Here is a 14,550-nt window from a genome sequence, read left to right as displayed (position 1 = left end):
TATATACATTTCTAATAGTTTAATAGCAGAAAGAGCATAATTCATTAGAGATTGTTTGCTGAAAATTTATGACCTCACAATTTTATGTTGGTATTAGAATTGTGTTAACTACTGTGCCAAAGCTAAAAAAGATGAATAGAGACGTCTTCAGAGATTAATCATAGGCTGAAAACTATCAATGAAGGGCATTTCTTGTTGCTGCTGTTATCTTGGCTTCATGCTAATGGTGGAAAATCATATAAATTTATGCTCTATATAAAAAATCAAATTTTCTTAAAACACGTTATAAAAGAAAAGAAAATTTATTTTTAATATAAGAAAATTTGATAGCAATACAAAATATATAGAAAAATCTGAGAAAGTACACTAGCATGGAGGTACAAAATTTAATATAATACATATTAACAAACTAATTGCACCTCATAGTCACGTCTCATAGCCTTCAATCCCATATCAGGGCTCTATTTATGTGAAATGCATAGAATGATTGACTGTATTATTTTTTAGTATGTATCGAAATTATTATTTAATATACTCTATTTCATTTATTGTCATTTAGAATTTTTTAATGAAGTTCAGCTTAAATATACTTGACATTTCTTGTTTGTTTGGAAAATGGTGAGAAGCTATTTGATAGACTGAATAATAAATATGGCAATCACATTCAATAAATAAAAGAATGTGAATCATAATATTTAGTTAATGTTCGCATAAAAATTTATTTTAATAACTTCATATTAAATTTAATTTTAAATTAGGCCACTAACCCATCACCATAATCTAAATATTTTTGAAACTGTTGAAATTGATGATAATATATAGCCATTGTATTATAATAGATTAATTATAACAATGTTTATGTATTTAAATCTTAAAAACATATGTAATAGGTTGGTAAGAATAATTTTTGTATTTTAAATCTTAAAAATATACCAGAGATATGTTGGTGTCATGGTGATTAATAATGTGATGCCCAGGGATTCATATTTGCAAAAGAGGATGTTGGAACCAAGGCTACACTGTTGTGAGTCTCAAATATTGAGAGGAAGGCAAAATCACTAAAATCATTGATGGTGGAGAGACTGCTGAGGGCACGGTAGTGTTGTTGTGACCTACTAAAATCATCGATGCCAGTGTCATGGTGGTCCACAAATCTAGGTTGGAGAAATCTAATAACTCCACCGCTAGCCTCTACCCTCATCTCCAACCACCACCAACAATTTCCTTGGCTCCACCATTCGAGCCACTATAGCCATTATCCTCTTCTTGTCCTCTTGTCTCTCTCAATTATTCCAACTACAAAAGAGAATGTCACTGGAGAATCCATGAAATCTAAAATTTTTGTATGTCTTTGATCCATATATGGGAAATCTGATGAATATATGCAAAATCTGAAATAGTTGGAGAAATCATGTCATGTTCCAAAATTGCAATTTCTTGTATAAATTGTGAATGAAGCACTTTATCAGCTGGCTTGGCCATATAGAGAGTAGTCAACACTGGTGATAAATGATGAGATTCCAATTCTAGTCAGGATTATCTTCTATCTTTTATGGATCAGTGAACAATCACACAATGAAATCTTTAAATTTGCATCTTTAATGCAATCTGCGTTTAGGCTTTTTAGTTGCAAGAGACATGGATATTACTGGGTAAATGCCAATGATAATGATGATGATGGTGATGAAGAAGGAGAAGCAGATATGCATGATCCATTGGCAAAACCTGCAAAGGGAAATGCTTTATTGTTGATTGTTAATCTACTCAAATTTAGTTTATGTTATTTCTTCCGAGGAAAGAGTGCTGAAGTGACTACGCAATGGCTGTTACCGTGTTTGTGTATTCCTAGACAGCCTAAAGTTTGTGTGTAGCCTGTGCTAGAACTAGTTATTTTGGTGTATCGGCTTCTTAAATTTCTTATAAATGCAAACACTGGGAGCAATATCTCTTCAGTACATGGGCACAAACATAGCTCACAATTTCATCAATCAAGAAAAGAAAGTGACTTGGAATTTGGAAACCAAGAATATTTAGTAGAACTTGGCATTTATCTTTAGGGGAGATATCCAAGCTTGTTAATCCTTATATCAAGTTAATATGGTGTTAAAAGTTTCTTTTACTCAATTGTTTTTTTCAGCTTATATTTGAGGAATAAATCACTTAAGGATCTTTCTAGTCTGATACACTCGATAATCTTATCTTTCTAATCCGTAAAATACCAAATGTGGTATGCTTTTCTTACAAAGTCTTCTTGATGCTATATGATGCACTTTGAATATGGTGAAAAGTGTTTTCTGACCTCTTCTTATGGTTTAGGGGAAAATACTATGCGGCATATGCACCATGTATATCTATTTTGCTATATCATTGTGAAATGCAATCTACTACTGACTTGACAGTTCTCGTTCTAGTGTGCTGCTTTATTAACTGAGAATATTATTCAAACAAAAGATGTATCAAACATAATAGTTTTGCATGCTCTATTGCTAGTGGATTAGACTTGTTACCCTTTAGGAATCAAAATGTTCGTTTATAAAGCTTGTTGCTTAATAGAGCAATCGTGTAAATATAACAATTAGATGAAACTTTTATCCTCGTCTAATTTAGTGAATTAGAGCTACTAAGACCATTCTTCCTTAGAGACTCTGTCATCTCTCTTTGCAAGGTTATTGTCCAATGCGTCTTTCAACTTCCATCTAGCATCTTCAAAATTTTGCCAGAAATTCTATTATATGCCTGATAATCCGATTTTTCTTCTGGGACCTCATTGCTCTTAAATATTTACAAAAATTAAAACTAGACTTCAACTTGTTTGAATGATATAGATTGTTTGGTTTATTCTGGTCTGAGGTTTTGTTGTAATGGAAGCTAGCTTTATAACTTCTGCACGTTGTTATTGTTCATGGTGGGATGGCTTGACCACTCATCAATGATTGAAAGGATCTAACCATGAAATGCTAACTGGGAAAGATGTGAATAAGTACAAAAATATTTACATATTTAAGAAATATCATTCTGTTAAGTGAATAAGTCCACATACACATTGGTTTTCTCACCTAATTCTAAAGAATCATAGATGAATAGCCCAAAATAATTGTTGATTGCATCTTGACTAATACAAAATCAACCCTTCAATAATCTTGCATTCACTTATATCTTTTTGAAGTGCCACACACTAACTTCAATTTGATAACGTCAGGACTCAAGTCTTATGCTGTCTTTAATTTCTCATGGGTTTCATTGCTTGCTTGCAGCCCCTTATATCAGGTGCAGCACTAGGCTTGGAAGGCCAGGTAGGTTTTCTTTATTTTGCCTAAAAATGTTGTTATATCTGAATGGTTTTCATTCTATGCTTAGGATTGTTCTCACTCCTTAGTTCAGATACTTACCTTCTGGCTTAGGAGGATTGAATTATTCTGAATTAAGAATAGCAGCTTAGGGAACAAAACTTGTTCTATGCAGCTCACCGTTTATCATCACAAGGGTGGCCCGTGTTACAGATGCCTTTTTCCAACACCACCTCCTACAGCAGCATGCCAGAGGTGTTCTGACAGTGGCGTCCTTGGGGTAGGTAAGTTGATCTTTATGTTATAATGAGTCAATTACAAAAAAAAATGAGTTGATAGATGGTTACTGTTACTGGTGCAGCGCTTATTCAGTGTTCTGTATGAGTTTTCTTGTCTCAGAGTCAGCCTTTTTTTTTTTCTTAACTCAAATTTCATTTGGCATAAATTTGTGGGATCCGAAAATTCATGGTCAGCTCTTTTAAGAGAGTTTGGTTGCAGGTAAAATTTTTAGAAGACATATTACGTAGAGATTTAGTCATTTTATGAGTACTTTATGATTTAGTTCATGTTCATGGTTTCCTAAGTCACAGCCCCTATAGTTAATTGTCTCTCTCGATGGCATGAGAGAACTTTCGATTAAGTCTAGTTGATAGATGCCAAGTGTTTAGCATATATTAACAGTGATTTTTTATTTTGAGAAGAGAATATCTACCCCTGTGGCTCAAAGAGGGTGGGGGAATGATGAAGAACATAATCAAGATCCCATGATTATGTTATCATGAATTCTATTATCTTTATAGAGGTAATCTACCCAACCTGATTGAAGGATTCTTTTTAGTAGCCATGACTTAAATCGTTCAAGGTACCTTAGCAAATAATGGGCTTCGTGCCCCATCAAGTGCACCATATCATTCACCACTCAAGGGATTTGAGCTATTGGGGGACAATCGAGCTTTTGTCTTCTATGTAATTTAATGATATTGTTTTTGTGGCACAACCACTTGGGGCTTTCGGCCATAACTATAATTTTGTGATGCTATTTGACGACAAAATCACATGATCAGATGACACATGTCACGTACTTACGTTAGTGTTTGAGTTTGATATGATATTGGCTCTTTATGAGATTAATTTTAAATTTGTTAGCCTCGACAAACTATTATGGAGGGTGAATAATTGTTACTTTAAGCTTAGGACAATAAAAAATGCTTGAACATTTTAATATTTAAATCTTTGTTTTTTCAGATTTTTGCATTTTTATATGGATTTGCACCCAAAATGATTTGCATTAGGATTTGGTGGTATTTTTAAAAATAGCATCACCTTTGTTTGAGATGTAAACTCCCAAAATGATTTGCATTAGGATTATCTCTTCATCTATACACGCAACTCGTAATATCAACGCCTTCTTCTAGGAACTTTTGCATGACTTCCTTGCATCTTTTTTTCTGAGGGTTTGGGACTTTTGGTTGGAGCAGGAGAGGAGAAAGAGGGAGTTTGGACTTTGAGAAAGGGAAAGAAAGGAAGTGTAGTGGGGAATGCCATTTGGCCTTTAGGAGTTTGGCAAGCTGAGGGACGATTCTACGGTTTTGTAATGGTCACATGTATGCATACTCTTTTTTTTTTTTACCAAAGAAGAACTAATATATTAAGAAAATCAGAGAAGGTTACATAAGCAAAAGAGCATAAATAAAAGAGAAAAAAGACAAAATACAATAAAAAATAGACTCAGTAATCAGCCGAGGCTCCCAGCATCCCCGAAGCCTCACACGGACCATCCAGTAAGGTGAATAAAGTGCCCAGAAACCCACCAACTCGAGGAATATCACCAAAGGTTGCCACCAGCAAGACGACGAGGACATGAGCCTCAGCCACATAATAGTCCACAAACCATCGCATCTCCAAAACGATTAAAAAATCGTGTAAAATAATCCCACAGAAACAGAAAGGGAACAATAACATAATACAAATAAATTATCTTCTTCTTTGTCCCCTCCCACGAAATCTTCCACGAGAAGCAGCTGAGAGCACAGGTCTATCACGAATCAGAGAGAATTCGTTTCCAGGGTCAGATCCACCATAAAAATTTGGAGAGGCCAAGCCACAATCCGAAAAATCGGATTCAGATTCAAATTCAGACGAACCATGCAGCCAATCCACATGGTTCCTAATATCAATGCCAGAATTAACACTCAATCGATTGACCATAGTGTGCGTGTCGACCAAGTTTACACGGACATCAACAAAAGTGTTAGAACACACCGAATTACCATTCAAAGTATCCACCCGCACACATTCAGCATTTATGTCCACATTCACAGCAGGTATACACTGAGCCACAACACCCAGACCACTAGAGACTTCATTATCACTCAGCCGCAAAACCTCCTCACCCAACGCAGGCAATGGAACATTCGAATGATCGGGCTCAACCACAGCAGTACAATATTCCTCAACAACAGTATTATTAGCATTTACTCGAGTAGTTAATGTGCCCGGAGAAATCCCAGCCTCATTAAAACACCCAGCCACATCACCATGCTCACAACACGGAGATTGAACAGAGGGTAATGCATCAACCACCACGACATTATCAGTAATATCACAGTCCAAAACCCCACGAACCGAAGGAACTTCAACATTAACCACATCATTATCACAGAGAGGAGCATTAGACGAAATAAAAGGGTTAACAGAGATTACAACGGGTTTAGAAACAGGATCCACCGGCGATGGAGCCGAATCCACAGCCGGACGCAGATGAGGATAAAGCTTAATGCATTCCGATTTCTTATGACCCACAGCCTTACAATGCTGACAGAAATTTGGCATACCTTCAAAAACAACTTTTTGAACGTAGCCAAATTTCTCCGGACCCAGCTAAACGGAATCAGGGAAAGTTTTAGAAATATCAATTTCAACAAGAATGCGAGCGACTGAGGGACGAGAGCCAACAGCCGTGGCATTGTCGGTTTGAATCGGACGACCAAAAATCGACCTCAACCCAAAGAGAATCCGAGGGGAGAAAAGGTGAGGGCGTAAACCAGGAAAAGAAATCCATACAGGGACAATCGGCGATTCCTTCGACAGGTCAAGTAGAGGCGACCACTTGATCACTTTCATGAAGCAGCCAAAAACGAAATAAGAACGGTGCGCAAAAACCCTCCCATAGTCTAGATCATTCGAAAGTTTGATCAAGACGTTTGACTGATCCAACAAAGTGACAGAGAAATCACCGGATAGTTTAAGATTGACAAAAAAACCTACTGATCGAATCAAAATCCGGCCGTTTAAGGGGAAATTTCCCCACCAAAGCAAACTCAAAAGGTTTTGCGAGATGCAAAAATTCATCTTCCGAAAATCACAAAGCATGCATTCCCCGAATCGTAGAAACACAAAAATCCGGAAAACCTTTCGAACCATCGGAACAGACAACACATCTTTGAAGGATTTGGATTGCTTACTCTCAAGAAAGCCAGGATCTAACCGTTTATTCGCCATGAAAAAAGGGGAGTCGGAGCCGGAGACGAAGAAGAAAGGCGGCTAGGGCAAAAGCCCTAGCAAAAGGGAAAAAATCCTAGCATACGAAAAAAAAATCACATGTATGCATACTTGAAGGCATTATCTTTAGCTTTGTATTTGCATGATTAGATAAATTGTATTATCAGTAATTTTAAATATTTATTTGTGGATCTCTTCGCAAAGCACTATATCATCCTTAAGAAATATTTAAAATGCTTCTTGTCTCAGAGGGAAAATTCGGTGACCTTTAAATCTTAAAATAGAAAATGCCCTCTATCTCATTGGGGTGATTTCAACAAATCTTTACTATAACATTTGAAAAATGCCTTCTATTTTGCAGTAGATTTTCTGCGATAATTTGAAAACACATTCTTGCTTCATAAGATAGTTCGAGAAAATCTAAGTATACCTTTTCACAATAATCTTAAAATGCATTCTTATTTTATAAATGTTAAAAAATAAATGAGTATACTTATTGATAATATAGAGAGTATATTTTTAGTTTAACAGAAAAGTTTCGAGTACAATATTTTCCTTAACTTGCTTTTCATGCACAGTGCTTCAGATACTAACCATTGATTAGTGTTATGGGTATTTGACCCTTCAAGTTGATGAATCTATAGGTACCTTCTCGATATATATATTTTTGATGGCATAAGGGGCTCTTCCAATTCGGTTCAAAATAGCCGCCAATTCTTCAAGTTCACATTTGACTTTGATGGCTTTGTCTGAGGCTGACTTCATAAAGTCCTTCACCACTGCTTTTGGATTCAACTTCTCTCTCTATTATTGCATAACAAATTTTCTTTTGAGTAGGAATCTGAGGCCTTTTGGTTGTATAGTTGTCATTTTTTGTGATGCTAGTCATATTTTTTGAAAATATTGAGTTCGTCATTTAGTGATCCTGGCACGTTCTCCTAGCTTCCGCACCGCCTTTCAAATTCGTGGAGGTTAATACTTGGGCATCCTTGTAGGAATTCTTTATCCATTTTCAATATATTTCTCTATGTTACTCTCTAGATTTATAAATAAGCTCCTTGGTCTGCTACTACCACGTAGAGGATGCGCATAATTTTTTTTTAACTTTTCAATGTTATGGATCCGATGAGAACAGATCTCTTTGAAATGATGCAATTTAGGGGTAGCCACATGACTAGTTTTTGATATTGGTGTGTCGGTTATTTTTCTTAGTGACACATTTTACCTTGTATGTGTATGAAAATTCAAATTTATAATCTAAATCTGGATTGGCTTCCATATAATCTTCCCTTTAACTAAAAGATTGTGCATCTTTTTGAGTTTGAGAGGGATATCTTCTTTTTCTGTGTCCATTATAGTTAATTTAGAGAGAGCCAATGTTGCTTTATTTCTCCTTCTTTACTTTTTAACGTCTTACTTTTCGGGTTGTTTGCAACCTTCAATATAAATGCCGCATATTTGAATGGTTGCATACTTTTGTTTCCTTAGAAGCAAAGTATCTAGCATATTGATATATTTATATTTTGCTCACTGGGAATGGCTGTATATCAGCAGAAACCTTAAATTATTCTCCATCTCTTGAATATTTCATTCACTAGTGTAGGGTGGACGAAACAATGTCATATTGATTGAGCCATGGCTGTCTTAGGAGGGCTTTGAAAGTGATGTTAGTATCAATTACATGAAATTTGATATACAAATAAAGCTTCCCAAATTTGAGGGAGAGGATGAATAATCCAACTGTTTTCTACCCCTTCTCGGTAAACCCATGCACCATTTCCCATTATACAATCGTTGAGTGCAACAAAATGAAATTATTAAAATAGATTTATGGTAAAACTAGGAAGGATAAAGTTAAATAATTATATTAGAAAGATATTTAGAGTAGCATCCGTTGAAGACGAGATAGTAAAAAATTAACTGTGTTAGTTTGGACATGTAAATTAGAAGGAAACTTGTGCATCGATTAGGCGGTTGTATAGAATTAATGGGGTAGGACTTTGAAAATTTAATTTCAGACTAAATGTAGGATGACTATACAACAACAACAACAAAAATAACACCAAGCCTTTATCCCACTACATGGAGTCGGCTACATGAATCTTTTTTCTGCATTGTGTTTATTCGACAAGTTTTATGCTGGCTGTCGACTACCTAATGCAACCATTCATTTTTCTCATCCAAGACTTGGGACCTGACAACGACAACAGTAGGATGACAATAAGTTATGAAAAATAATGTGCGCCAGCTAGACTTGAGACCCTATGTATTACTTAGTAAAATGAATGAAAGTGGAAGATTCATCTAGTCCACCACAAAACAGTTTGAACATGGCTAAGATGATTGTGATCAATTCACTATAATTTGGCTAAAGACACTCCTTTTGTTATTACTTAAAAATCTATTTTGGAGCTATTAGGGGTTGAAATTTTTAGTTAAGTAGTTACCACCTTGTTTTCATTTCAAAGCTCCAAAACCTTTGTGCTGCCAAGCTTGCTTGATTTGAAAGTTCTATTTTGGCATATATTTTATGCCTTTGGCTACTAGTTCCTCTTAGCATCCTCCGTTCATTTATTTTTAGTTTACTTTTATGGACATTATCCTGATTTATACATCATGGGAACAACAATTTTTCCACCCCATTGTATCTTGGAAGGCCATATGATTAACTCCAGAGATAACCTTTCAACAATGCTAATTAAAACTTCTACAAAAACCATCTCCAAAACCCGTTGCAGTGGAGCCAATTGTATTTTATACTTTTTTATAAACAGTTCAAAGTTCAAGTTATTCTGACATATTAGCACTTTGGCTAAACATTTATTTTTTTTTTCAATTGGGGTTGTTCAAGTTTATTCTGTTAATGCTTTAATGCTGAAGCCAACTTCTTTTTCTATGACCAGTTCCTGGTGTTATTGGTTGTCTTCAAGCTCTTGAGGCAATAAAGGTTGCCAGTGGTATTGGCGAAACCCTATCTGGAAGAATGCTTATTTTTGATGCACTCTCTTCTCGTATCCGAATAGTATGCTACTTGACCCTTCACTTTGCAGACATGATAAACTATTATTATTATTATTTTTTTATGATCTACTTAATGGCTGTTGTCTCTAACTAATGAATTAATTATTTGGACTTCATCTATTACTAAAGAACAAAGAAGCACCGTGAGCATAACTTAGGTGTCGCAAAATGATTTCAGTATAGTATTTGTTAATCTGCAGATTGAAGAATTTATGTTGGAAATGGCTTTTTTGTGGAAAAGCAACTGCATAAACTTTGAAGTTGCATACCCGTATTGCTTTATACTAAAATTATGTTGTGAAATTTTTAATTGTCTTCTTAATCCTGCTTGCATCAAATGCTTTACTCCAATTTGCATTCCCTAAGGAAGTTTGATTTTTCATTTAGATGTGCATTGCTTCATAAAGTTGTGGTTCATCTCAATATTTTTCACCTAAACTATTAATTCAGAAACTGCAATGCCTTTCCGACTACTTAGCGGTTTATCAATTGCAAGTGTTTTTTTGCTTCACCAGCTGTGCATGGCTAGGCTCCTGCTTTATCTAACTTCCACTTAGAGATGTAGGAACAAGCATAGGTGATTTATATAGTTACAAAATTTAAGAGCTCTTGCCTATGACTCTAGAACCTACAATGAAATTTGACTATCATGTATCAAGCTTGGTCTTGCCAGCATTTCTTCTCATTGTCATTAAATCCAAAATCTGGATCATGTGCTGTAGTCGTTAAGAAGATATCCCTTCTGGTTGCATTCTGTTTTATCTATCCAGTTATTTGATTCAATAGTTAAGAGAAATCATATGAATATTCTCCTATCCAATTTATGTATTGTTGATTCATGATTTTGATGGACTGGCCGATTTGATTGGGAGGGTATTAAGAAGTTTCCTAATCATTTGATTAGGAATGTTCTACATTAAAGGGGAGTTATTTAGGAATATTTAAATTACAGTTGAGAGGAAATTATTTAAGCAAGAGATCTAATTGAATTCAAAATCTAAGATGGAATTATTTAGGGAAAAGGAGGGATTGTTTAGGAGAGTTTTAATTACAATTGGGAGGGAATTAATTAGGGAAATAAATCTAATTTGAATTCAAATCTGAGAGAAAATTATTAGGGAAAGGGGGTTGATTTGGGAGGGAATTATGGGAGCCTATTTAAGGCTAACAATAGGGTGATTCCAGGAGGATGTTTTGGAGTTTGCTGAATTTAATTTATTCTTAGGTTATTTGGGCTCTAGCTGGCGGCTAGAGATTTGAGAGAGCTGGTTCTTCCTCTCCAATTTAAGTTCCAATTGTATCTTGATATTTTCTTTCATATATCTTGTAATAAAAATAGTTTAGGTGTGTTCTTCTTCCTAGTTTCTTATTGTTGTTCATTGATTTTGAAGAAATTGTATCCACTTCCTATCAAATTGGTATTAGAGCACTTTTTTGGGACCTATGATGACAAAGAAAGTTGATGCTTTGGAAGAGCATCTTAAAAGAAAAGTTGGCCAACTCAAATCAACATTTGAGGATAGAATGACATCAATGTTAGGAAATGTTTTCCAACCTAGAAGGAATGATAAGGAAACTATTGGAGCTTCACACCCAACCGACACCATCGGAGGTGAGAGCACCGTTGATTGGATTGGGAAGTGGGAGAAACCGTAATATAGGGACGATGAGGGAGGATCAGGAGGTATTAGTTTTGGGGGAAGAAGAGGAGATGCCATCTTTGGAGCCACTTCCAAGGAGGGGAAATAGTGAAGAATTGAGATTTTTGTGGAGCTGAAAAGTTTGGAAGGAGAAGATGATGTGGAGAAGATAGAAGTACTAAACATGGTTCAGCCACTCCTACAACAGTATCTAGAGGTGTTCCAACTAGTTCAGGGGTTGCCTCCTCTGTAGGAATGCGAGCATGAAATTATTATGAATGAGGAGTCTCACCAATTAGCGTTCGTCTATACCATCATCCCCAAATCCAGAAGGATGAGATCGAGAGATTGATTAGGGAGATGCTGGAGGAATGGATCATTCGATACAGTGTCAGCTCATTTTTCAGTCCAGTGCTATTAGTCAAGTTCTTTGGCAGCAGTTTCCTTCGTTCCACCTTGGGGACAAGGTGACACTTTGGGAGGGAACCATGAAATTTCCTAATCAAGAGGGAGTTGTTTAGGAAGGTTCTTAATCAAAGGGGAATTATTTAGGAATATTTAAATTACAATTGAGAGGGAATGATTCAAGCAAGAGATCTAATTTGAATTCAAAATATAAGTCGGAATTATTTAGGGAAAAGGAGGAGAAATTAAGGGGGGATTGTTTAGGAAAGTTTTAATTACAATTGGGAGGGAATTAATTAGGGAAATAAATATAATTTGAATTCAAATTTGAGAGGGAATTATTTAAAGAAAGGGGGCTGATTTGATAGGGAATTATGAGAGCTTATTTAAGGTAACAATAGGGTGATTTCGGTAGGATATTTTGGAGTTTGCTGAATTTAGTTTATTCTTAGGTTATTTGGGCTTTAGCTTGGCGGCTAAGGATTTTGGAGAGCCGGATCTTCCTCTCCAATTGAAGATCCAACTGTATCTTGATATTTTCTTTTACATATCTTGTAATAAAAATAGTTTAGGTGTGTTTTCTTCTTAATTTCTTATTGTTGTTCACTGATTTCGAAGAAATTGTATCCACTTCCTATCAAACTTCATTTTGACCATAAGTTGTATGAGAAGAAGCTTTCAATTGTTGGTTGTTGCACTCACCTTTTTATCCATTTGTTTAATTTCTATATTTTAGTTTTAGTCTACTTTGTTAGTGCGAACATGATAAGCTATCTAAGAATCCGAGAAAAAATAAAATCTTGAACCCATCTTCATTTGTTTAAGAAGATATCCTTTCTCGCATGTCATTTTAGTAATTTGCCTGTTTCTCCAATGTAATACATATTGCGAGCATTGGAACTGGTCGTTACTGTTATATAGTAAATTGGCGCATGTGCTGTTCATTTTTTTTTTGTTTGTTTGTTTAGAATTTACTGATCATTCCTATTGTAACCATGAAATTGCAACATCTAACAACTTTTTATTTTATTATATTTCTCACGAAGGGCAATATTTTCTAGGTCAAGCTTAGGGGAAGATCATTGCAATGTTTTGCCTGTGGTGACAATGCCGACTTTACTCAGCAGAGTTTTCAAAGTTTTGATTATGAGGGCTTCACGCAATCTCCTATGTCTGATAAGGTAATTAAATTTCAAACTTGCGATCTACTTGTGTGGGCTAGTGGTCTTTATCTTCTAAACATTCAATATCGGCAGTGTTTTTTTCCCCTCCCAATGTAGTCGGAAATTGAACTCAACTCTTTGCTCTTTTAGACTACTCTCATTTTGTTATGCTTGAGCAACAATCACTATTTTCACATAACATTTCTAGATATCCCGTTCTTCTATTTTTAGACAACGTTGTTTTGATATTTCTCACATAGGTGCTTATTAATGGACTGCTAAGCTTTGGGAATACTTAGTGGTCACTTTTTTTCTTGTTTTTTTCTAAGTTATTCCTAATTTATTGAGTGAGCTTCAATTGTTTGTTTGTGATGACTATGTATATGCGCACGCGTGGGCAGGTTGGGAGCAGGTGGGCAGGCAATCACGTGTATGTGCATGCGCTTGTGCATTGTGCGTGTCAGCGTGAAAGATAATATTAAACGCCAAAATAAAATGCTTAAATTTAAAGAAAAACTCATAATAATGTAATGTTTTTTTTTTTTGGGTGTTGGGGGTGGGGGGTGATGGACAATATGGCATTAAGGCTTTTCACATGGGCCTAGTAAACTTTAGTTTCTAAACTTTTGAAAAATTTTTTGACAAGTTTCAAATTATTATATTATTTTCGCCCTATAATTCCTGTAGACTTGGCTATAATCACATAGTTTCTCAATTTTCTTAATTTTTTGTATGCATTAGCATTTCAAATTTGTTGTTGTTGTATCCTCAACAGTAAAATTGGCTCGGCTTCGAGAAGTGGACAAATTATCATGCACTAAATTTCATTATTCAACTAGTGAAAAGTCTAGCTATCAAAGTTTGGCGTTTTATCCACTACATTAATTATCATGCAATAAATTTCATTATTCAACTAGTGAAAAGTCTAGCTATCAAAGTTTGGCGTTGTATCCTCTACATTAATACATCATATTCATATTCACAAATTTGACTTCTCCGAAAAGCATGCATATGCCCATAAATTGGCAATATTGTTGCAGGGTTATTGCATGTGTTAAGGTGCGTGATCGGATATGTGAAAAGTCCACATGATTGACATAATCAAGATTTGGAGGATTTATCCCATATTTATGGGTGCAAAGCTTCCATTAACAAGGTTCAATCAATGAATTGGAAATCCATATAAATATCTCGATGATGGTCGCGTTGAACTTAGACCTCAATCAAAGGGGTTAATTCCAAATATGCAAGCAAAGATTTTTCAAATACCCATAAAATTCAAAAGTCCAAGAAAAACTAAAATACAAGATATTTAAAATTGAAATCAACCATCAAACACTTAAGCAAAACTCATCCATTCTCCGCAACTGTTTGCCGATGTACATAAATTTAAATATAATTTCAACTCACAAAAAGCAAAGTCTGGTTAAGAATATCACTAGAATTCATTCTCATACATTCTTTTGCCAGCAAAGACGTGACACGTGTCATCTAACCGACGGTTTTGCCTCCAAATGGCATCGCAAGTAAACG

General features: G+C 35.3%; 1 protein-coding gene across 2 annotated transcripts in view; it reads left to right on the top strand.

The window, feature by feature from the left end:
• The window catches only part of LOC110102187 (adenylyltransferase and sulfurtransferase MOCS3-2), a 34,682-nt gene that overhangs the window by 14,425 nt on the left and 5,707 nt on the right, over positions 1-14,550 (top strand). For both annotated transcript variants that reach the window (XM_020830398.2, XM_020830399.2), the window contains exons 8-11: positions 3,255-3,293; positions 3,463-3,571; positions 9,692-9,810; positions 12,916-13,035. In XM_020830398.2, the coding sequence (XP_020686057.1) occupies positions 3,255-3,293; positions 3,463-3,571; positions 9,692-9,810; positions 12,916-13,035 (387 nt within the window). The remainder of the gene's footprint in view (positions 1-3,254; positions 3,294-3,462; positions 3,572-9,691; positions 9,811-12,915; positions 13,036-14,550) is intronic.

Source organism: Dendrobium catenatum, unplaced genomic scaffold, assembly GCF_001605985.2.
Source record: "Dendrobium catenatum unplaced genomic scaffold, ASM160598v2 fragScaff_scaffold_156, whole genome shotgun sequence".
NCBI classification, from domain to species: Eukaryota; Viridiplantae; Streptophyta; class Magnoliopsida; order Asparagales; family Orchidaceae; genus Dendrobium; species Dendrobium catenatum.
This window is presented reverse-complemented; position numbering and strand designations above follow the sequence as displayed.